This window comes from Petromyzon marinus, chromosome 9 (genome assembly GCF_048934315.1).
Source record: "Petromyzon marinus isolate PM22_M1 ecotype Great Lakes invasive population chromosome 9, UKy_Petmar_22M1.pri1.0, whole genome shotgun sequence".
Classification (NCBI taxonomy): Eukaryota; Metazoa; Chordata; class Hyperoartia; order Petromyzontiformes; family Petromyzontidae; genus Petromyzon; species Petromyzon marinus.
Window position 1 is genome coordinate 9,101,125 of NC_133675.1, and position 26,235 is coordinate 9,127,359.

Consider the following 26,235-nt stretch of genomic DNA (forward strand, 5'->3'; position numbering starts at 1 on the left):
GTAATTTCATGTAAATGCACGTGCATGAGGATCGGTGGCTCAGTGATTGGCGCACTTGTAGCTACAAATCTGGCGACTTGAGTTCAATTCCCTGCAACATTTATCATTCGTGGCGAGTGATATCAGAACTGGTCCTAGGCCTGGTGCAGTGGGTAAACATCAGCGCTGGGGAGATTGAAGTGGCCAGACCTGGTGCTGGCCACACTATGCCATTTTCTGCTCTATAAGCCTTAAAAGGTCACGAACTACACGAGCCCCAAACTATATGTAGGCGATAGAGGGGATCTTTTGTGCATGGATGCTCTCTCATAAGCATGGCCGTCTGTACATGTATTCGTTCATCATGTTTCCAGTCAAAAATAACAGACTATTTATTATTCATGCAAATACAGTCGACAAATATGACACCGTTGTCGAAGGCAGACACACAGAATGTCTGGTTCACAAATTTTTTTTTTATATATATACTAACTATAAAACGTATTTATTCCGTGGGTGACCAATGCAAAGTAGATGCTATAGCGTAAAGAAAAAAGGATGCATTAGATATTTTATAACGGCTCATGTGAAGATAGCGGGGCTGTTGATCATATGCGCATGTTCCAACGCGCACAGAGCAGAGTTCCATTTGCACGCTGGTTTTTGTTGACACATCGACAGCTTGAGTGGTCATGTAAAGACATTTTATTGCTTCCAAATTTTACACAACATTAATTTTGAAGTCTGCCAACTTTTGCACGTTAATTCCTTTCATCAGTTTGCAGCAGAGTGACGTTCATTACAACGAAGCAGTTATCAAATCTTAATTACTCCACGCAGAAGTTACAAACACATTAATCGTATATCGTTTGGAAAAATCCCAGTTTTTTTGTACGTTGGTATTCAGACGTCTCCTCTTTCTGTACCCACGATAGGACATGCAACATATATAGCCCCTTGCAAGAACATAACGTTGCCATCCTTTGTCAATCATGCGATTTAGTGTGTTCTCCTTCTGTTAACAGCCAAATTACTTGTGAATATACATTTCAAAGCATTCAGCATCCTTTGTCAATGAATAATGAAACAAGTAATCTCGTTTGTTCCGCTTTTGTTAAGAGCCGAGCCACTTGTGAAAATGCATTTCAAACTATTCAGCATTCTTTGTCAATGAAGAATGAAACATGTAATCTCGTTTGTTCTTTTTTTGTTAAAACCCAAGCCCCTCGTGGAAATGCATTTCAAAGTATGCAGCAGTACACAGAATAACATTTGGGTTATTATTATTATGAGAACAGTAACATTGATTAAAAAAATAAATCCAAGATGTTACCATTTGAATTGTATTAATTTAAATATAACATTTACATTTTGTATGTCCTGCAAATACGTAGCTTGCATAAGTGTAACAATATCATCATGGGGCCTCCTTTGCCAGTACCAAAATATACTAATAGTGTTTTTCCCCTTTTTTCTGGAAACAAAACTGACTCCTTTTGCAAGGAATCATGTTAACATTAACCACAATACTTGAACTGTGCGCCTTTTGGCGTCATCTGGTCGATCACCATATGAGACTAGACTCTAAGAAAAGCTGTCTCTGGTGTGGACCAATGAGTTTCAAAGACAATGCATAAATTATCAGAGTATTGTTTTTTGTTTGCATTTTGACTGCAAGTATTGTGGTTAATGGAAACATGATTCCTTGCAAAAGGAGTCAGTTTTGTTGCCAGAAAAAAGGGGGAAAACCCTATTAGTATAAGTGTAACAATGTTTTCGTAAGTGCCCACGCCATCTTTACCAATCATTGCCCACCCAATGCTGAATGAACGTTGCCACCATCCCTCCTGGTTTTACAAAACCACAACGCACCTCCGATTAGCACAGCAATTACATCTCGCACCTCCGATTAGCACAATTGGCTACATACGGTGCGAAAGAAATTCAACATACATACGGTGGTTTCCTCTTTCGGAATATTCCCTCATCTGGCTGCCATTCATTCAGTCACCAGTTTTGATCATTGGCCATCATCAATTGAATCTGCGTGTCCTGCACAAGCCCATTCCCCTCTTTTTTGTGATGTCTTTGATTTGCGTTTGTTCTCTGGTCCACACGTTCTTCTTTCTGTCCCTCGGTGTTATACCAAGCATGCAGCTCTCCACGCTTTTTTTGTGCACTTTTCAGCATTTGCGATACAGTATTTTCTTTGTCAGTGTCCCATCCTCTGATTCGTATGTCACTGTGGGTGATATGTGCTCATGAATAATATTCAGTAACCATTGATATTCCAATGGGGGTAGTGCCTTGACATGGCAAAGAAGCTTGGGGGCCTCGTTGATTTGAGTAACTATGTTGGATAGGGGCAGCGCACGCACACCAGTCTTATAATCACTGAGACACGGGACAAAATGTGCTGCCCTCACCAACCAGCAATGACCATGCCACTGTCATTTGTAAATTATCTATTGACACATATCATCATCAGCCATGGTAAATGCACTTCTGGATAATCATGCTCAAGTCTGTTTACTTTTATGGAAGTAAATTTTGATGGAACGAATTTGTACGTATTCTCTGAGTCACGTGTTCCTCTTCTTATCTCTCGGTGTAATTTTCAGCATGCATCTCTCCATGCTAGTTTCAGCACGTTTCAGATTTTGTCCCATTTTCAAAGTCCATATGTCCAATGCATCTGTCAGGACCCCAAACGACAGGCTGTGTTCATGTAGATAAATTATCGATGGCGAACCGAGAACAAAATGATTAACTTAAGAGGGGACCGACAGCAGCATGAAGTACGAATTGAAGATTACATTTGATCACGAAAAGGAACAATACACAGTTGTTTAAAGAAGTATGTATTCAATAATTACCATTCGGGAGAGTTCATAGATATAAATACATATTTATCACCAGCTTAAGCGGCTCATTTTCGTTCTGTCTTGCCCCATGTACACAGGAGAGTGACCATGTAAACAGCGACTCATTGTTGTCAACGTTTCACGTGGAATGGGTGGCTCCAAGGTCAGATTGCTGAGCTGGTTCCGATGAGGTCCTGGATTCCAATACGGGCAGCTGCTGCCTGTGATAAAATTGGGTTCTCAAGTGTTGGCGACTTCATTGGTCTCAACCCGTTCATCAACGACTGCACACAACAACAACAACCCCCACGGAATAAAATTCGGCTCTGCACTTAAATTGGCTAAATTCCACCTCTGCGAGTTCGAATATCGGGTTGACTTTCGCGACTATAAAGGAGGTACAGCTCTGTGGTAGCCGCCTCCGCGTGACGCTGCGAAACACGGAGGGCCGCGCTCTTCTTGGTGGAATCCCAATGGATTCTTCATCCCATGCCATGACGCCACCAGCACATATAAGATAAAATTCGGAGAAAAAATATAGCGAATATAAAGGTACTCATCCTCCCCGCCCGACTCCTTGCAATTTGGAGCTGAGACTCTGCAATTTGCACCCTTCGTGACCCGTTCTTCTTCTTCGTCTCTCGTACGGCTGATGTAGATGCAGAGCAACGACTGCAATTTCGCATTCACGTGGTCAAGGCAGATCACGGGGTCAGGAGCAGCAGAGTGTATCGCTGTGATGTCTCCGTCGTATTTGTGGATCGGGTATTGCGTCGTAATATATTTTAATGGTCTGTTCTGGATGACCACGATCGCACATTGGGGAGTTGTTAATTTTCCATTTGTGCACCAGGTATCCGCATCTGCCATGGTTCGTATGGATGTGGTTTAGGGTGAACCATGAGGTTCGTGGAAGATCAACACCAGGGATCTTCTGCGCTGGATCTTTCACAAGTTGTTCGTCTGTGACTTATTTTGAACTCCATTCAGCTCTCCAAGCTTCATTGAGGTTGAACTCGCATTGTTGAAGGTTAAGGGCATGGGTCCAAAAGGGCTTGCGTGACTTCAAGTGACAACGAGAGACATTATTAAGGTACTGGTGAATGGGAAGGCTACTGGTTTTTTTTTCGATTTTCCATCGTTGATGTCCGTAGCACTGGTGCTGATGCTCCCCAGCTTGTGCTTGACAGTTGTTGGGCCAGGTTGACCCTTTTTTTGGTTTTGGCGGCTACCTTTGGTAGGTGATCGTGGAAGGTTAGCGTATGATCCAGCTTCACTCCGATGTAGGTTGGAGTGGGGTCATGTAGCACAGAAGGTCACTTTCAGAGTGTGCTAGGCACTCCAATTATCAAGATAAAATGGGGATTTGGCTTGAGCCTCCATTTCCGGAAATATTCCCCCATGGTGTTTAGGTCTTGATTCAGAGTGGATTCGATGTCATTGAAAGTGACTGCTTGCGTTGCCAGGGCAAGGTCATCTGCATATATAAATGTGCGTGACCCCATTGGTGGCATGTTGCTCGTATCGACATTGAAGAGCGTTTGCACGAGTACTGAACCTTGTGGCAATCCATTGTTGAGGAACCGGGGTGAGCTGGATTTGTTGCCTACATAGACACACCGCACCCTATTGCTCAGCATCATCCATATCAGACGTATTGTTTTTAGGCAGAGAATGGTTCTTGCGAGCGTCAACATCAGGCGCTGAATCCAGACTGTGCCGTAGGCCGATGACAAGTGACCCCTAGTGGCGACAAAAAATAAATTTCACTCCAAAGCATTCATTCTGATCAGAAAATAAAGTGTCCACTCTCCGGGTCAGGTTATAGCCTCTCCAAAACAGACTTGAATTTTATAAAATGGAAAAATAAATTGCCAATTTTTGGTGTATTGATAATCCTTTTACCACTTTAAGTTTTCGAGTGACAATTTAAACATTGCATGAAAAATATTCAAAATTATAAAAATGTGCAAAGAAGCATGCAGAAATGCATTGTATCAGTCACACTAAGAGAAAGAGGAACACATGGATCAGAGAAGAAATACACATTAGAGACATCATAATGATTTAAGAAAAGAAAGTGAACTTTTGCAGGACAAACAGCTGAAAGGTATGATGATGGCCAAAGGTTATGGCTGGTGATGGAATAGCAGCTAAGGGAGGGATCATGCCCGAGAATATCAAGCGATGAGATCGGCTCCTGTGCAGAAGCAACGTGGATTGTGGCACCATGGGGCCACGATGGATGTCGATGATGTGGGCAGACCTTCAGCAGTGGATAGGTCATGGTTGATGATGATAATGATTAGTATACCGGTGAGCATGGATATTATGATCATAATTTTCTCAAACTTTTATAACGATTTTCCAATCAGCTGAAAGAGCACAAGAATAGGTAAATATGATAATGACACAAGATGATCGATCGACGTTATTACCTTCTAATTGTTCAATATCTCAATATTATGTTATGTATCCCCTGAAATAGATTATTTTTTATCCATGGTCAATTTGACGTTTGGGGAAATGCGGGCTGGTGGGGATGCTGGCCCCCGTGGCAGGAAGGGAGTAGTTGGGAAGATTTATCAAGGCAGGTAGATCATATCAAAATCCCAACCTGCAGGGTGCAAACAGCCAAAGGCATTAATCATTATCACAGTTGCAGCCATAGCAGGAATCCAAATATTCCTTACAGCGACACAGTGTTTTGAAATGTGGATTTATTCCGAGTTAGAAAAAAAAACAGTGATAGGTAATGATAAAATAAATGTGTTTTTGCGAATTGTAAATCGTAAATTCAGGTAGCCGCCTACGATTCTTAGGTGCTTTATAGTGAGTCCGTGTTCTCACTATGGTCACAAAATACTGCAAAAACACATCATATTAAAGCTGTTTTTTCGCTTAATGTCGCTAAAATTCCACCAGAAATTTTCAAATGTTTGTTTGACTGCCTTAGAACAAACATGGGTGTGTGGGGAAGTGTAGCGTCCCAAGCATGGCTAAGAGGTTAATTTTTGCATTTCCATAGTTCTGTGATATATCCTTCCATGGACCGTTATCTACCATTGAGAGTTCCAAACATACATTTCTCTATCTCAAATCTTGATGCCAATTGCACATTTCAAATAAAATGTTTTTAAAATATAACAAAAAAACGATTTCTTATAAATGAGCATCTGGTCATCACACACGTCTTACCGAAGGTTGCCTGCAATATGACTCCACTTTTGTAAATGTAATATTTGTGCTTCAATCGGTGTCCATTGCAAGCTGTGACCTTATTACGGAACACTTTGCAGTGACATGGTGCAGCCAACAACATCTCGGCACGCAAAAGTCACTACACAGATGTGACCTTTGATATGAGTCCATTCCAGGTTAGCAAATTGCATGTATTGCCTTTGACCAGCAATTTCACATTCATCAAAGAAACCGTCAGTGCAGGCATTCGTTATTGAGCTAGATTTGCTTGTAGAAATTGGCTGCAAGAAGCCTTAGCTTTTTATGATAATGCGTGACATCTGCCCTTTGTAGCGAGTAAGTTATTTTCGTATTGTGTATGAGTGCTGAATATTTGTCGTTTTTACATGAAGTCCCCCAGGAGATGTCACGGGGATGGCATAATAGGGAGCTGTCTTGCAAAATTAATCTACGGTTTGCTTATATTTTAAAGGAATCGTTGCTTAGCTCAGTTTCCAGCAAAATAATATATGTATTATATCATATGGGATGGAACGGTGGAGTAGTTTTGCACGCTGAACGATAAATTCAGTGACCTACATTAAATTCTCAGCCGTCGATAATATCAATGGTAAGTGATATAATATCAGCATGGGTCTTGGTCTCCCTGCCCCCGCCCCCTTCTCCTTTCAACAACCGATTATGATCACTGTGGTGAAGTATGGTCAAACAACCCTCATGACCATAGTATAGAGAGGCCTCCATCCAACAGTGGATTGACAAAGGGGCTGTAAATTAATTGTGTATAATCATTTTAAAATAAATGCATAATCCACTCCTTTGTTTTGAATCAAACTCTTAAATTATAAATGCAAGTAAGGAAGGTCATAGCTTTCTTTGGAGAGTCTCAACAATGTTTCATGCAGTATGGCTTTTATGTGACTTGACAGAATAACATTTGAGAACTTCAAACGCATAGATTGTTTTCGAAAAGTAAAACAAAAATCTGTTTGAAGTTTAGTTTATTTTGCGAAAAATGAAGTTTATAATACAGACTTTATTTTAAGAATTCCGAAACATGCATTGTCTTGTGTATTCCACCGCAGCCACTTGGAATGCATCACACATTCCAAACTCAGTGAGCACACACGTGAATGTATTTGACAATATGGTCATCCCAGTTAACGGTCTGTGGAAATGAGATACACTCCCAAGCATTCGTGGCTGTGCGGCCAGAAAAAAAGGCCTCAAAACTTTAAGCGATAATTAAGATTGTTGATCGCACTGCATCCTACATAAAAATGTTGTGAACTGACCATAACTGCTTCACCAATTTACAAACATTTATAACAGGCCATGGGGATGTAGAGGTATGAAGAAAATTAACCAACTTCTAAATGAAGGCAACTGTGGAGGAGTGCCGAAGAGGTGAGTGCACTTTGCTAAGCACCCAACGTGAAGGACAAGATTGCTGACATGCAATATCCCGGCGTCTACAAACTAAGCTGTATCTGCGGCAGCAGTTACATTGGGGAAACTAAACATGTCTCGGACCGTGTTCGTGAGCATAAGGCAGATTTGAAACACAGCAGGACCAATACTTCTGCCGTGGCTGAGCCTTACTATTTTAATGCGGCTGGCTCACACGAAATTCATTTATCTAAGACGATGGTACTTTGCAAGCCTACTGGCTGGCTATCAACAAAGATTCGTTCATGAAGCCATCCATATATACAGACACAGACACAATTTCAACCGAGAGGATGGTTATAAACTCGGCAATCATTGAAAATATGTCATCAACCACTTTGGGTCATGACTTGATTTGTGTTTTCTTGTCAACCTCCACCGTCAGCAGTGTGGGTGTGTGGAGCGAGGTGCAATGATTGCCTGGCGGCCCTTTGATTGCAGTTGCTTGTTATCTACCGACATTACCTGCCACGCCCATGCTGCTGACACACTTGGGCCACATTAACATTAGCTGCCACGCCCATGCTGCTGACACACTTGGGCTACATTAACATTACCTGCCACGCCCATGCTGCCGACACACTTGGGCTACGCCCATTTCTAAACCTTTATAAACAGTTTGCCTTTAGATGCTAACCCCCTTTTCCTGATGACGACCGCTTGTGTTGCGATCGAAACGTCGTGGTTTTTATTTTTTATTACTGAAAGAACCAATAACAAGTGTACATTATAGATTTCCAGTACGCTCACTCAGGTTAGGAACCAGGCTACAGTCTACATTATAGACTGCCAGTACGCTCACTCAGTTTAATAACCATTGCTACAGTCTACATTACAGACTGACAATATGCTCACCAGCTTAAAAACCAGGCTACAGTCTACATTATAGACTGCCAGTACGTTCACCGAGGTTAATAACCAGGCCACAAATTTTTATTTAAAGCTTTCGTGACTGCAGTAATTTATATTCTTAGCTCTTTCGGTAAAGTCACGTTGAAGGGAAACAATAAAATAATTGTTTTATATATTTTATTATGTTATTGTTTCCCTTCAACGTGACTTTACCGAAAGAGCTAAGAATATGAACCAGGCCACAGTCTACATTAGTGGTTTATTTGATTATTTTTATTCTATTTGTATTTTTATTCACTTCATTTTTTTATTATTTTTCTATCTATGTGACTTTACCGAAAGAAACAAAGAAAATGATTATACATTTACATGTTTGGTTACCAGCAGTATACCACAGTTAGTCAATTGACATTAATTGTGGCAACGTGTAGGAACACCCACCTCTTCCAAAATGTCTGGCAACTGTGGAAGAGTAGGCTAAATACCCTTGTAAAGGCCTTTCAGCCAGTAGTGGCGTGAACAAGAAAATGCAGTGCTGTACTTTTACTTGACAATATACACTGAACATCGAAGCAAGTAATGCCATTTTAAATGATAGAGGACAACATTTTTATATTTTATGGTGCTAGCAAGATAAAATCATTAAATTGGTTTAATGTGTTTACAACCAAATGCTTGCCTTCCCTCTGCATAGTGCTGTACACCAATTAAAAATGCTGCATTATGGTAATGGAATACACTAACCTAGCTACTACATTAAATTACTTTAATGCACCATTATTTATTTGTTAGGCCTGCATAGTGCTTTACCCACTGAGAGAAAGCCCCATTGGCGATAAACACAGTAATTTTGTGATTATATCTCACACATCACTGTGCCAATACAGTAGTGCATTCATATCGCCGCCTGTCATGACGCCAACAGAGCCAATGTTTGTAGCTGTTTTGTTATCTGTAGTTTCAAAATCCTACTAAAAAAAGATAGTTGTTTGTGGCTCAAATGAGCACTGAATTAGTGCTCATTTCCTATTTACAAGCCTGAACCAGTGGTGAAATTGCTTTAGTCCTATGACAGGAGCAAATCTATCTATAGGAAAACCACAGTTGTTTTTCTTCACACAAAGTGGTACCAATTTTAATGACCCCTGAAGGATGATGGGCTGAGTCAACCAGCATTTGAGCTCTCAACCATTTGATTGTGATCCGCTCGCTCTGCCAATGAGCCACCAGGCTGGATGCATTAACATCATATACTGTATATTAAATTAGGACTGCATATATTACTTGCTATGACACATGGATCAGTAACATGGACATTGACCAATACAATGGGACAAAAACCCAAGATGCACGAAGACATGATGATTTGGAATGACACTGAAAGACAGAAAGAATAGCACGTACACGAGAGAAATCATGTTGGCTCTAAAGAACAGTCAATGGGGCTTGGGCAGGACACGTCACTAGAACAGTCGGTGTGGGCTTGTGGCCACGTGCAAGGCAGCAAAGAGAAGCAAATGATAATTTTTATGTCACGATGCAATTTTTCAAAGATAGAACCTTAAATGTAAAGTTCAGTCTTGGGGAGGTGTCTCGACATCTAATGGAAAATAATTGCCAACATTATTAAGGTCATAGGGCATGAGACAAAAAAACCACGTAGATCTGAATAAAATGTTAACGTCTCATGGTGTGAAATGTATACTTTGTCACATATTGCCCTCTGTTGGAAAAATATAAGGTTGCATCCTGCATTCACACGAACATCGCATAACGCTGCAATAATGTTACAGACCTTTATCAATCCACTACTGGTTTAAGGCCTCCCCACATTGTGTTGATTCCCGACCACGGTTAACATCAGTTGCAAGTGATATCTGAACCGGTCCTGAGTGGCGCTTTCTCGGACCCGCAACTGACCAGCGTGTTGAAGTATGGTCAAACAACCCCAAGTTTGGCACGGCACGGGACGACCTTTATCTATTAGTGGATTGGTCAAGGGCTGTAAATGTTTATTGTTTATATGTTATAACATTTCAAATGCCGTACAGTACTTAAATAGAATATGCATGTATACAATGACAGTGATAAGTACATTTCTTATGATAATTAAACGCACAGTGGCGGGATGTTAACTCCCTCGCCTGGTGTGCAGGAGGTCGTGCGATCGACCCTGACGCCAGCTGTATATTTGGATTTTGCATGTTTCCCCCATAGTCGCGTGGAGTTTACTCTGCCTCCCGACACATTTAGAAACATGCGCTTCGCGTATTTGGCTGATATACATTTCCACACGATACGCCACTTTATTGAGCTTTAATTTGTGGCCAGGTCGCTTCTGAAAAAAAAGAGCATTTTTGCTCAGTGGGCATAACCTCGTAAAATACATTTAATACTTTAGTTTCAACCTACCAGCAGGGGGCATAAGAGTTGATACCACACCTTATGAACGTCCACATAATTCTGCACTGCATTTGGGGCATAATAACTAAGCGCATGCTTGAATGCAGTGTGAACAGTTGTCATCACTTGAGAACATGATATATACGTGACCCTCATTATCATCGCAATCAGCTATTATCTACACACTGCTGGCTGAAGGTCTCCTTGAGCCATTTCCAACTCTCACATATGTCAAGATGCAACCATTCATCCATCTAGCTCCTGCACGCCTCAGAGTGCATATGCATCGGGGAGTTGTTGAAGGCGAATTGGATTCTAACGGTGAAACGAAGGGGTGGATGAGAGCAGGCTTGAGTTCGGAACACTGAAGTAGATCGTGAAAAAACAGCATGATCCTGCACATGTCCACAACACCCTGCCCCTCCCTGTGCCTATCCTGAGTAAACATGTGGTTGTGCAGAGCTGCCAGATGTTCACCCAGATGCACACGATGGATATATGTCTTAACCCTCCGCAGGTGGCTAAGGCAATACAGTACTTGTGTACAATGGCGAGGAAGAGAGGAGTGTTTATGCTTTTAAGGCACAACATGGGGTGTGCAACAGTGAGCCTAGCCAAGGACTTCGTTTCTCACCGAAAGTTTTGCAGGTCATTAGTAGACCGGGCATCTAACTGGATGTGGTGTGCCAAGGTGCAGAATTATATTCAGGGGTCGCCAATCCGGAGAGACCTGGCAGAAATTAAGCCCTCGGTGAGAGCTGTATGTTGAACTTCTTTCGCACCGTACATCGCCCACTGTGCTAATCGGATGTGCAGGGGAAGGACAGCACCCTTTCAAGTGTGCAGGCTGTACAACTGCACTGGGCGGGACACAGGCCAGAGGGGCACAGGTGCCGGGCTACGAAGAAAGGGGAGATCAGGCAAGGACCTTCATTTAAGTCCTTGTGCCAGGGCCCATGTCAATCAGGCGTATGCCACTGGTGTGTGACACAGATGGCTAGGTTCAAAGCATGCCCCCCCCCCCCCCTCCATGCAATGCATGTTTAACTACATTATTAAACAGCTGCGGAAAGTTTAACATCACTGTTGAAGGAAAACATCTGGGACAGGTCAAGCAGTTTAAACATTTAGGGAGCATAATAACAGATGGCAAAAGCTCCATTGAAATTGGACCTATGGGTAAAGCAGTGTTCAACCAGAACAAAATGCTGCTACGGGAATCCGAATATAAATGAAGAAAACTCTCAAGCCTCTGGTATAGATTGTAAATTCTATTCTGTGTTAACCTGTACATTGAGGGTTTGACGTGGAATGAAAAAAAGTCAAGTCATATAGACAGCAAAAATAATAAGGAAGTGCTTCAACAGTGCCTTGTGGAACTCCCGAACGTGGTAGCCTGAAAAGTGGCCAGGAGATGGCAGTACACTATTACATTTCTTGTATCCATCTGTGTGGACTAATGAGCATTAGCGACCAGGTTATGTTTATTTATGAAGTTATATGTGCATCATGACGTAAGAAACAAAAATGATGTATATAAATTGGGAGCATAGTACAGGGCTTCTGAATGGCCAAGAATGGCAGTGCAGAAATATCTTCAATATATTTGTGCGTGGCTCTGATTGGTACCTGCTTGCATCTGTGCGCTTTCTCCAGATACGTACTCTGGTGTCTTAATCACCGCAATCCACAGCTCTCCTGAAAAGAGTCTCGAAGACTCTACAGCGAGGCTTTCCTGGAAATATAGATAATATTATCATGATACATGTCTAGATTACAAGTTTGCATGGCTTCCACACCCAGCTTAACAAAAACATCAGCAAATTGGCGTGCAGGTCATAACTACACGGGAATGTATCTCCTGTCTAGGCGTGTCAGTCAACATTAAAAATGTGTTCGAGCCAATATCTTTCACGTTATTAACGTTGAATTGGAAAACGCTTAACGATCAGTGCGTGTCGAACAGTTTTGACACTTCTATGAAATCTTCATGCCCATCAAAAGGGGAATTTGGTGTGGAAACTAAAATTAAGTTGTCAGAAATTTCGTACGAAGAATTGCCCGACATGCTTTAAGTTACGCACGTGAGATGGTTTTGTTCTTGTATATTAAGATATGAAAATATAATTTAAATAATATTTGCAGCCCTTTGTCAGTGCACGGTTGGGCAGGTCATGACTGTTTTTTTTACCGTATTTCACCATGGTGGTCAGTATGGGTTAGATGCAAGGGTACCAAGAACCAGTTCAGAGATCAGTCATCACTGACTTCATCCGTGGCCAGCAATGTCTAGGTAATTAAAAATAACTCAACAGCCCTTAGTCTAATCACCTCTGGATTGGGGCCTGCCCATGCTGTCCAGGTCATGGACAAAACTACTCGGCGCTCATCAGTTCAGGTTGGCGAGGGGTGTGGGAGAGAGCAGAAACTGCCCCATATGTGTGTATATATGCTGAACTTCTTTCGCACCCGTACGTAGTCAACTGTGCTCATCGGAGGACCGGTTCGGATATCACAAGCTTCTGACGTTGAACCCACGTGGAGCTAGAGTATGGTACTGCACCATTGTTTACTTTTTGGCTAACCATCGAGCAAAGACGGTCGCTGAATTGCGCTCTTTCAGATGTGCTTCTGCGTCCGTCTGGAATGCTCTTCCTTCCGATGTTACGACACCACTGGAGCTCTGCACTTTTAAATCTAGATTGAAAACGAACTGCTTTAGAACTGCTTGTGTGTTTAGTTTGTAGTCCTTCCCCTTTAGCACCTCCGATTAGCACGGTTGGCCACGTACGGTGCGAAAGACGTTCAGCATACCATACATTAAATTCACATAGCAGTCACAGTTTTGCCCACCCACGACTGGCCTGTGACACCCACTCACGGTGCAGCTGTCACCAGCCTGGGTCTGGCAGCAACTGGCTGATGCATGGGTCGGAGTTGAGAGTCTGGACACCTTCGGTCACTGCCAAGTATCTGTCGTCATAACTCTGTATTTTGTGCTACAGTTGATAGCTCGGCGTGTAATTTGACTGCCTGTTTTTTACACCCTGTGCTGTGTATTTCTCTCCCAGACCGAATGTCCGAGGTTGTCTCGGTGGACTTGTTTTGTTCTTAGTTGCCTACCCTGGCTATCCGTGTCTCTGCCCCTATTTGGCAGGCTTTGCTGTCCGTTTGTCCGCGCCTCCAAAAGGTTTTATTAATTTCCTGTTTTAGTTAGTTTTCCTGTTTGGCAACTTTTATTTTTGGCTTTTCGCCTGTTGGCCAAGCCCCTGGTTGGGCATTGGTCAAAGATGTTGAAAAAACAAACAGATCGTTTCTCTTGGGTTAAGCTTTTATGCTTGGAAATGTTAACCCTGGAGTAAAAATGCCTTAAACAACAAAACAAGACACGACACACAATGCAGTACTTTACGTACCATTCTTGCAAATGTCATGTCACACATGCCGCAAGCCTTCACTCATTTCGTTTTGTGTTCATGGTTGTCGAATTGGCCTTCGTCGAGCAGTCGATTGGCCATGGCAGATGGTGCCTGATTTTAAGTTTTAAGATTGGATTTGCCCCACGGTTTTCGCTTTCAATTTCTCATGGAATATTTTTCGTGGGACTCAAACCATCCCTGGAGCCCCGAGTAGGGATGACGCTGGGGTGGGGGTGGAGGCAGGAAAATCGAGAAATACTTTCCGGATCTCAGCCCCCCAAAGGCAGCCGCGGCTGAATTTCAGCCCTTGCTTGGAGGGGGTTTCTCCGTTCACCACTTTACCACATTGGCACACACAAAAAAAAAGAAAAGACGTTGACGCATTCAAATCGCCAGGTGTCGCGCCCTCTGAGAATCGGCCATGGGGCGCACGGAGAGCATGATCCGTCTCGCGATTTTGCGGCAACACAGCCATCATCATCATCCATGTAAGCAGCGAGATTAAACCCTCCTTGACACACACACACAGCCAGATATTGCAGACACACAAATCAATTCAGCCCTTTTTCTTCCGCGAGAGATGACACAACATTGTCCGAAGAGCGGCGTTTCTAGCCAGTCGCACGTAACAAAAAAGAACGTGACACCACCCGCACAGCAGCAGCAGCAGCAATACACCACCCCGGAGTGTGCTCTTGTCCCCTCTGTGTCTCTGGCGCGTGTTTATAGACCGTATTGTGTCAACATACACAATCTAACAAAGGGGTGGCGGGCGGGGGGAAGCCTAGCGCGGCTCGAACACGTCGGTGACAAGAGCCATCACAGACGTGGCAACCTCCCCACAGCGCTGCCTTGAGAGAGGAAGAGAGGCAAAGGAGGAGGAGGAATTCCCCCCCCCCCACTCCACCGTCCCCAGCAACCATCCCGAGACATCAAGAAGACGGCGGGAGACATTGGCTGGGCATCGTCATTCATGAACGCCTCGCTGCTGACGTGCGTCGTGAACCGTGAGTAGCGACGATGTTCGATGCAAACGGCTCAATGTTTGTTGTGATTCGTCGTCGTCGTCGTTGTTGTTGTTTTGCACCCCCCCCCCCGTCCCTGACATTGACGTGACTGGAAATATCATTGAGCGAGTGTCTTGGCAAACTAAATACGATTTTTGCTAAATGCGAATTCTGCTGCTGGCTGATGATGTTGGCTTTGGTGGTGGTGGTGCTGTGGTGGTGGTGGTGCTGTTGTGGTTCATAGCTGATGCCGACAATGCCACTGTTGTTTTGTTATCGTCGTTTGGCGTGTCATGTGTTGTGTGTGTGTGTTTCGTTCTCGCTAATAGCACTTGGCCCAAGAGCTCCGTGTGTAGGCGATAAGCGGGTGGGGGGGGTTGTCTTTGTCGTAGCGTTGTTGTGCTGTTGTGTGTGTGTGTCACTGCAAAGTCCTGCAGGGCTTTGCGCTTCCACACACATCAGCAGGGAAGGCCACTGGTGCATGATGCAATTCCAGTTTGTTTACATGTCACTGTACGGTTACTACAGCACTGTGCCTCACAGCATTGCCATTGTTTTTTGTACAGCGATTAATTTCGTCCCTCTTATTGTATCGTGCGCTGCGTTTTGAGAGTTCAGTGCCGTGGTGTTGTTAGTCTGCTCACTGGTAATGCCGACTACATTACAGCGCAGCACTGTACACCTTCATGTCAAATTCAGTACGTGTCGTTGCTGGGTTCGCTGCCAATGCCAGTCGTGTGTGCCGTCTGTTAAGCTATGGCAATACAGGTCTGAATAGCCACTAAATCGATGAGCCCATTGATAATGGGATTATTCGTTTTTTTTTAGCAATTTCACTCCACTGATTGCAGTCGATGCAGATAGTGCCGTTATTTAATTCAACAAAAAGTATCAGCGTGTCTAAAGCTATGGTCTAAGTGTGTGGCTTCAACAGTGGATTCAGGAGTGTCTCAAAATAACACTATGACACGCAATCACATTACCCTCCTAAGTTATATGCACTGAATATCAGACGTGTCCATATTTTTTTAAATATATAAAATACTTTATTCGTCACAATCACCATCAGCCATGCTAAATCCACCGCTGGATGACAGGCCCGATCTTTAAAGAACGAAATATGAGAGCACATTATTTGAGGATTATTGTATTGATGATGATGAATAATACACCATCATCAGCATTAATCAATCCACTGCTGGACGAAGGGCTCACATAATCACATAACAGCAGCACTGCTGTTATGTTAAATGACATTGTTTGGTTGGTATCGCATTCACATGCGTCTCGTCTGACAACAGAATATGCCACGCATTCTCAACTCGTGATTGGCTGCCACATTCTCCAACCATTGGCTGTCTAGTCGGGATCACAGGCTCAATCTACAATTATTGGTGGGCTGTGTTTACAGCACCTAATAGCTGCTAAATGGTCGACTGAGCTCTCAGTTTCTGTCTGCCAGTTTTTTGTTTCCTTTCCTCCCTTAGACCACCGTATATGCCAAACGAACATCGTCAAAATAATTCTAAGTTGAATCCTTTCAACTGATAACGAATGCTTGTTGTGATTGCCTTTATTGCTCAGCTGTTTTTATTGGCTTATTTTTCTGAATGCCTGAGGCTGACAGCAGTGACAGCTTCTTTTGGTAAATAAAACGCAGTGTGAGTATACCTATTGCTGGATACGAGAGTACTTTATGTAATACAAGTAACACAAATACAGATCGTTGTTAATCCACTGCTGGATATTTTTTTTTCCCCCACCGTACTTGACCATTAAGAGTTTAGTGACATCGGTGGGGGTGAGGTGGGCATGGTGATGGGGGAGGCAGGACATAGTTCGGATATCAGTGGCAGCTGATGTTATCCATGGGCAGGAATTAAACTCGGGCCATATAATACAGTGTGCTAACCACTGCACCACTGACCCCCCCCCCCTTTCCCATCAGCCCTGAAGTGGAGCTGTGAAGCCCGGAGGGTGCCCAGGACTAGTTCATATTTCACTGTGACCGAGAACTGAACTCAGTTCACTGGGTTCAAAGGCACTGCAACACCATCGCACCACCCAATTTTAACTTACGATAGCACTACAGTATTTGAATTTGGGTGTGGATGTAATGGAAGAAAGCACTCAAATCCACCATCTAGTTCATATCAGGGTCATCAATAAAGCAACAGGGTGACATATGGGCAAAGATATATTTTTAACCAATCATTTTTTATATTTTTCTGTTTTTCCCTGCTTGTCGGCTTGAGTGTTGGCAGCCCCATTACCATTGTTATGAAGCATGGGCCACAGAAGTAGGTAACAGGCAGCACAAGTGTTTGAATACCAGTCCACCTCCAAACTGCCAGGAAGATACCACAGGTCAGTGCAACCTGTGTGCTCTTTTTTTTTGCACAAGTAATGAAAAAGAAAAACGCAGACCCCCGGTTGGTGCTGGCTTTACACCAATTGCCATGCCCATTGCCAGAGAACAAATGATTGCTGGCAAATGGAAAGATGAGGTCTTTTATCCCTTCCTGTTTGTAATACAGTGTCCAGCAGTCAGTCTCAAATGTGCTTGCTCATTAATTATGTTTATGGGTCGTGGGTGGCCTTTTTCCAGACGCTTGAATTTTAAGTGACACAAGACGATGTTTAATATTCTAGTCTGTCAAGTTATTGCGGCGCGGTGTCACCGGTGTTTTGTTTAAATTAATATTTTACTACCACGATTGTCATATTTGCTACTAGACCAGACACATTAAAGTAAAATTACATTTTTTTAAACGAGCAATACATTTTAAATGTGCCTAGCATACACACACTTAACTGGAGCCATTTACAGTAATTACTTATATGGTACTCTGCAGGTAAATAGAATTGTGTGACCAGATGGTGCAGTGGTTAGAGCAGGTTGTGAGTTCAAATCCAGGTCCCTCTCTGGTCAATGAAATTAGTACAGTACCACTTTGTGGAAAGGCAACAGTGGCTGTCCTTTGGAATAACTGGTGCCTACCATAGGAGTATCGAATTTTCATGACTGAAAATAAGTAATAAGTCGATGTTCACTTTCACATTGAGGAAATACAATGATGTAAACCATGAAATATTTTAAATGTTGGATGGTGTTGTTTGTGTACATGATCAGAAGCGCAGTGGTTAGTGCGTTGCACTATGGCAACCTGGTGACCTGGGTTTGATACTGACCACGGCTAGCTTCGGTGGCGAGTGACATCTGAACGAAGCCTGGGCAACCCCATCACCAACCCTCATGATCAGCATGGTGACGTTAGGTCAAACAACTTCCATTACTGTCAGGTGTAGGGAGGCTTACATCCAGCAGTGGACTGATAAAAGGGTGCTGACAGCTGTCCTTATTTTTTTAGCTGCCAATTACATTATGCCAGTTTCTATTTGCATGTGAAATAAAAATGCAACACATGTAGCTCGGGCTAGAGTTTGGTTAACAAAAATATGTACAACTGTGTGTGGATTTTGTCTGTGTGTGAAGTCGCCCCAAGCTTCAAAATAACTACACTTGAGTGAGAATTCTATGTAAATTGGTGCTAAAAGCTACAAATGACCACAACCCGCGGAAATATATCACAGAAAACCTGTTGAATAGGCATTTAATTGGCAGTGGGTGGATCCTGAAGACAATTTCGACATAATTGAAAGATAATTGAGAGATAATTTAGGGCAAATAATTGCTGCTTTACAGCACCATAATAACAGCGAGATAAGAGACAATAAGTCGTGCATTTCAACAAATTGCACGTACCATAGTTGAGACAGTGGGAGTTAATCTGTTTGAAAAAATATACAGTTCACTATAAGCATTTGCGCGTTCGAGTTTAAAGAAATAGCCATGTGGTTGCAATACACATATTACAGTCCAGTATAAACAAAAGATGTCCAAAAACAACACATGTGGTCCTTTCAAACAATATTATGAAGGTACAGGCACGATGGAAGCAGCTGTGCTGTTAGTGTGGTAATGTACTGTCTGCTGCCGATTATGTGATTAGATAGGGCCGTGTAGTGGTACCGCATCGAGAGAGACGCATGCACCTTCCATTTTGGAGACTTGCGCCTGCATTTTATGTCAAGCAAACCAGTGAAGTATCTAACGACGCATAGATCCAAATCTTACACTTGCGATGCACGCGTCGAATAATATGTATTATTTACTGTATGCATCTACTATCATTGCACATATTATTAGTCGTATCTGTACAGCACTGTACCTGGGCGCAGTCCCCAACTCTTATCTGCTCTTTCTAGTCTCTATGTGCTATGAAGAAGGTCCATTACCCAAAACGTCGTCTGTTAGATATTTTTCATTTGAAGGCAGTGTTAATTGATGCGTTCATTTTTGTTAACTGTGCTTGTTACCCACTGTCGTTAGCACAATGTACTGTGTTTGATTCCTGGCCACAGTGGATATTCGTGGCAAGTGCTATCTGAACAGGTCCTAGGCCACCCCCTTTCACCACCCGGCACGGTTCAGCGTCGTGGAGTATCAGCTGTACAACTGCCAAAGTCAAAGCTACGTGTGGAGTCGGGTTGCCATCTGTATTTCTCAGCCTAGTGCTATCAAAACTGTGCATTATACATTACCGTAAAAAAAGTTCAACACAATGCCACCAGATCTCGGTACAAATCAATTGTTGCCACCGGAACACGATGCCAATTTCCCAGACTGTCCGGTCGTCGCCTGCCTGGATCAAACCTTGACAGTTGGCGACCATAGTGTGGAGGCCTTCATCCATCAAAGATTGACGAAATAATGAAAGCTATTATTTAATTCTGCTAATTATGTGCTAATAACGTGCCATTTTTGTCAAATGGAGCAACCAAAACTATAAGACATCGAAAAGGAGAATCAATGTAAATAATGTAGTAAAAACAAGATAAAAAATTATTGGTTCTTTAACCTAACCAACACCACAAATTGTAGCAATTCATGGAATCACTGGGAAGGCGGTGAATATTTCCATGTTTACACATCAGTAGCAAACCAATAAAGTCGGCGACATCTCAATCTGTCTGTCCTCATCCTCCACTTCCAACGCATCGGCATTGCTATGCCACTCAGAGCTGAATGGAAATGTTAGATTACGCCCACGTGATTGGCAAGTGTGCTTCTGTGGGCGATGATGTGATGAAATTTTTCGTGCTCACTCAACTTTTTTTTCCTTGTTAAAGTGTACCAATGAAGAAAATAATGGGATTTTCCCAGACGGGCCTCATTCGGATCTATTAAAAAGAGTTTATAGAAGTGGTGGGGGAACAGACGGATTTAATTACACACTTTACATACATCCCATGCCAAATGAGGGCTACCACTTAAAAATGGCCAGCAAACGATGTTTATCCATCACTACCACCATCTTAGCTACACTAGTCGGGTACTAGAGGGAAATACTTTTCACCAGGCAACACTGTTTCTAATTTTAGCGTAGCTCAGTAAATTCTGTCACTGCAATGGCTTTTTTTAATACTTGGTCGACATGAGTATCTTTTTGGTGTTATTATTGGATAAGTGAGTTGTGTAATTGTGTGGCCGGCCAAAGGTATTTGGCAAGTCTTACTTGGCCCTCTGTAAGTAAAGTTTCCCCACTCCTGGTTTAAAGTGAACAATACTAAGTCACTCCTCAAAACGGAATGTTATTTTAGTAGGATGCAACAGGCGTGATGCTTCAGTGGCTGATGCTACATGGCACAGGAGTCGGACAGCCACTTCAAGAATTATACAGTACTTTTTTTATATATAGTAGGGGGAGGGAGGTGGGTTGAACGTTTACAATGTTCCATGGGGCAGTGCCTGCATTTGTTCATTGATTGTTATTGTGCGCCTCTCGTAGAAGCGATTGATATGTGTTGTCCACATTCGACATTTGTTGTGGAAGATTGGAAGACTTGAACTGTTACGCGTTTATTTTCATTTTAGTCGCAATCATGGAGCCCGTCCGTGCCTTTGTGAGCATGAACGATGGCGGTGCGATGCGCTGAGAAGCATTGTCCTGCGTTAATGGTCCCCCGGCCTGCCATGAGAAAAACACAAACGTTTCAGAATGGCCATGGGCACAGCGCCAAAGATGTTGGCGGTGGTGGTGACCCGAGGCACCTTTTAACATCGCGTGCTGTAGCGAAGAGGGGGAAAGCCTGTAGAGTCGAGCAGAGTCACGTAAGCGTGTTCTTTTACTCATTCTATACGTCGATCTTGAATTGGAGTGGCTATTCGTTGAAAATAAGGCCAGCACAACGTGCGGTGATGTAGCATCTTATCTGCTGCGTGTCTGTGAGAAATCGGATGCCTTCTTTTGCTGCATGGCGCGCATTAAAATAGACCTGTTTGGTTGCTTTGTCGACTGTCGTGTTTTATTTATTTTTATTTCCATCTGCCAGTCTGGCGGGAGCCTTTGCGTGTAAAAGAAAACCGATGGCATTTTTTTTACCCTTTAACAATACGTACCCATGAACAATACATATTGAGTCCACATGCCGTGTGTTTCCAGCCTTCCCGCGGGACCCTCCTGTTTAGAATGATTCACCGAAGACGTGTAGGAGGCGCTAATAAACTAAAAAAAAACAATTTCCCACCCAATATTATTGCGCCACGTGCCGGTTTTTTTTCCTCTCTCAGGTTAGCCTACGTAAACCTTAGCTCGGCCACAAAATTGTAGGTGAGGTGATGTGGACGGGAGGGGAGAGAGAGAGAATCTAGGGAGAACGAACGGATGGGCAGACTGTCAATCTGCTTCTTGGTGGGTCCGTCCCACGCTGCTTAATCGCCTCCCACCCCCCCCTACCACCACCACCACCACAACGCACGGCTTCTCCGGCGTCACAGCCCATCCCATTTCAAAGCGACGCTCCACTCCGTGGCGTTTTTCCCCAGCTCAGGCGTTGTCGGCTCCGTCGGACGATGTCCCCTACTCGCCTTGCCCTCGTCGTCGGCCCACGGCACGCGGTTTCTGTGGAGCGTTAATGTGCGACGCAGCTGCCTTTTGATTTTGAAGAGTTGGTCGGAGAAGAGAGTGGTAGAAGCCCCCGTCCCCCGAGCTGTGTAGCAGCGTGTGTCAACTTGCCTGGCTCCTCTCTTCGCCTCGAGCATCACAGTGCTGCTGCTGCCGCCGCTGCTGGAGCGTATCTTTACATCACCGTATTCAGTGAAGCAGGTACAGTGCCCCCCCCCCTTCCCCCCATGTGTTTAGCGCACAAGCTTGCCACCGTTTTACTTTGAGACGGCGCTCAAGTTAATATCTGAATTATTATTTTTTGTTACATCCATACACAGTGGTGGCTCCTTTGTGTGCGCTTGTGTGACCGGAGCAAGCAAGGTAAGGGAGGTAACTGTGGATTGTGTTTGAATTTCTTTACATTTAGCTTTCGGGTGTGATCATTTACTTCTTCACAAGCACTGAAATTCCCTTGCAAACGTTCCTTTAATATTGTTGTCCATTCTGTAACTTTACTGTGCAATTTGTAAGGTAGCAGCAGAGCATGTCAATGATTTATGAGCACGGTAAACTTATTCGGCATTCCTTTCGCGAGAGCTCACAGTGTAAATACTTTGGGTTGAGGGGGGTAGCGTTGTGTTTCATGTTCTGTGTTCTGATCCCAGCTACCTGAATTTGATTCCTCTGGCCATGGCTGACATCAGCGGTGCGAGTGATACCTGAACCGGTTCTGTGATCTGTCCCCCTCCCCCACCCACAAGTTCACACAATCCATACTGACAAGAGTAGTAAATTATTCTAAATTACCTCTACGACAGATATGTGATGTGATGTGAAGAGGCCTTCATCCAGCAAAGGATTGGACAAAGTACCGCAAATTATTATAAATACTTGCCTTCTGTATGTATGTTTTTCAAGTGGGTCATTGTAACCTGGTTCAACATTAATTGATCCGGTGATCGTATTACTCTTTAAGTCACGATGGCTCAATTTTTTTGAGTGGAGTTTACGTTTCAGCAAAAAACCTGACCCAGTTGAACAAATCCGATAAAGTGTGCGAAAACGCGCCGTGAAGTCGTGCAGTTCTATTTTTAGAAGAGAGGTGACTTCGACACTGGTCTCCACCCAAGGGAAAAGCAATTATTTCCTTGCCAAACCGAGGAGAGAAATGAAGTCACGAGAACCCGCAGGTGTAACCTGGAATTACCACCCAACGCCGTCATCTGTGGTCACTTTTGTTTGGGCTGTTTCCTTTGGTGAAGTCAAACTCGGATCTGCTAAGAACCTATGATTTGCCAGCACATGTGTGTGACAGATTATGACGTATCAAATGTTGTGGTAATAGGTCCCTGCAGGGTGGGCTGGTAGGAACATTGGAATTTTGCGCAATTTTATTTTTACACCCCAACAGCACGAGATTTCACTTCGTTAAAGTATTGAAAGGGGACGGACGGACACATTATCTATTGCAGGCAGGTACACTCAGTTTACAACTTCGTTCCTACCAGTATAAATCCTTGGCTTCGAGTAAGTAGCTTACAGTTATATTCTTGGTTCTTTCGGTAAAGTCACGTTGAAGGGAAACAATAAATAATATGAATTGCTGCAGTCACGAAAGCTTTAAATCATAGCTTACAGTTGTTGATGCAGTGGCTGTGTTTGTTTTTCTATGCCACCTCAGTCCCCATGTGCAGTGATCTTAGGTGCTTCTCAAACCTCAGTCTTCACAAACTCCCCTCCGCCCCCACAATACAGTTTTCCATGAGAAACATTTTTCAATTATGTGAAAACGTATTCAATGCACGCTGCACTCACCTGATGGTTGGTAATATTGGAAACGCTGCACAATAGGGGGGTCATGAGAGCTGGAGTTTTGAGAAGCCGCTGCTTTTTAGACTGTCCAACACAAAACATGCAAACTGAGCCTCTGTATCTTAAACTTAACAAAAAATTACGTTCAGGTAATACATTCCCTGGGGCTACGTTGTCAGTAGAGGGCAGCGCAGCTGAATCTGTTGTACCGTATTTCAGTGCCCCCCATGTCTCTGCTCTCCACCTTCAATTTGCACTGATCAGTGTGGTGAAGTGTGGCCAAGCATCCCCCATGGCCGACTCGGCGTGGGGAGGCCCTTATCCAGCAGTGGATTGCAAAGGTATAAAAGTGCAGTAATGCAAGTGCGCTTTATTGGCATGACATGAGTTGTGAAGCACTAACCAGCTGGATGCAGGGAGCATAGATTACATGAACATGTGTGATTTATCTCCATGCGCTCAATGTTGTCATAAAACACACCCATTAGATTGTGTGTCATCAACATAAGCAGTAAAGTTATCTTCCACGTGACATCTCCATATACATTATATTTTACGATGGTATTTCAATATGTAATGAGACAAAAGTAGTTTTTTTTCAGAAAACATTTGCTAACTTCAGCATGACAAACGAGATATTTATCTGCATATACTGTAGTCCTTATCAGCCATGATCTGCCCACTTCTGGATTAAGGCCTTCCCAAGCCATCGCTTTTTTTTACGGTTTCGCGATGCAAAAATCCATCTCGCGCCTACACATGAGCTGATTTCTTCGTTCCATCACCACGCTGGAAGTCCACGTGGTCAACCGTTGCTAGAATACACTTGTTTCAGCTGCCCACAAACTTCCGAATGTCATGGGGGTATATATTTATTTCTATGATGCTGGCTTCTTTCAGGGGTCTGAATAGATGGAATTTTGACAGCGCTGGACTTTGACTTTGTGCCGCATGTTCCGGAAGATCCGATCCATGCTTTCCCAACAATATCTGCATTACTCATGCAGAGTGTGGTCATACATTGTCTTGCTGAAACACCCACTTTTTTCTCTCAACGTCTAGTTTTTCATCACGTTACAGCTTCATTGGTTGATGAATTTCACTTCTCTTTACACATTGAGAGGACAATAACCAAATAATATCTCTCTGCTTTTCAAATGTGCAGTTGTGCAAGGGCACCGGGATCTTTGATCACACGGTACATCTGCCATCAAGTATCAAAATCTGGAAACAGTGTTTTGAGTGTGTCCCATCACTGCACCATTTGAACTTGATTTATTCCGCTAGTTCAAGACGGTAAACATAAACGTGCTCCACAACACGTGAATTTGAGTGGGAAATCACATTGACTTTTTTGAGCTTCATAAATATAGACCTTGAGAGATGGCAATGGATTAGGGAGACCTTCATCCACCAGTGGATAGCTCATGGCTGCAGCTGCTGCTGATGAAATGTAGTCTGGTCCTGTATCTCATCCATATACGTACTCCATATTTTTATTCTACCGCATAACCACTTTCTTTGCATGACTGTGTGGAATAATAACGAATCCAGGTAATAATTTTGTAGGTGGCAGTCAAAATAAATACAATGAAAAGATATACATAATGTCGGCTTATTTTTCACAATTGCATATAATTAAAAAAATACATTATCTGCACGTTAACCACTGATGCTAATGTTGCTGTGCTGAGACAAATCATTGACCCCACACGTCCTTGTTTATGCAGTCCAGCATCTGTCCTGGAATGTTCTGGCTCATCACTGGATTTCCAGTTCACTTTCTTTACGTTCTAATGAGAACCATTTATTCAAATAAAAGTTGTTTATAAAATATATGAATCCATCTGCAGCCCTTTGTTAATCTGCTACATGAATGAGGCTTCCCCAATGCCACATCGGTCAATGGGGGAGGTTTTACCATAATTCACACTGATGGCCTGATCATTGTGGGTTGGTGAAGGTTGGGGGGGGGGGGAGTTTCCAGGACAGATTAATATATCGCTGATATTAGCTATGGCCGTGAATTGAATTTGGGTTGCCAAGTTCACCATGCCGTTCGTGAACCACTGCACTCTGCTCCCCCCGTAATAGAAATAGAATGGATAATATTGTACGTGTCCATGTGGCAGACAGGTATGTGGAAAGGATGAATGCAGGTGGTTATTTACAGGCTAGTGCTCGCTGCGGGTAGCAGCAGGAACTGCTTGACCAATGTAAAATTATTTAGAAATGCCATCGAATTCCAATGCAAGTAAAGTGTAGCGATGCTTTTAGCATGATTTAGCGTTTTTTTTGT

General features: G+C 43.2%; 1 protein-coding gene across 4 annotated transcripts in view; it reads left to right on the forward strand.

The window, feature by feature from the left end:
- The first annotated feature begins 14,549 nt into the window (after positions 1–14,549).
- The window catches only part of LOC116940576 (RING finger protein 122-like), a 70,315-nt gene continuing 58,629 nt past the window's right edge, over positions 14,550–26,235 (forward strand). Inside the window, exons 1-2 of one of the 4 annotated variants that reach the window (XM_032950559.2) lie at positions 14,551–14,655; positions 14,897–15,174. In XM_032950559.2, the coding sequence (XP_032806450.1) occupies positions 15,141–15,174 (34 nt within the window). In that variant the 5' untranslated portion in view covers positions 14,551–14,655; positions 14,897–15,140. Of the gene's footprint in view, positions 15,175–21,991; positions 22,344–26,235 lie in introns of those variants that run through there. The other 3 variants (XM_032950560.2, XM_032950558.2, XM_032950561.2) reach the window with 3 other exon arrangements.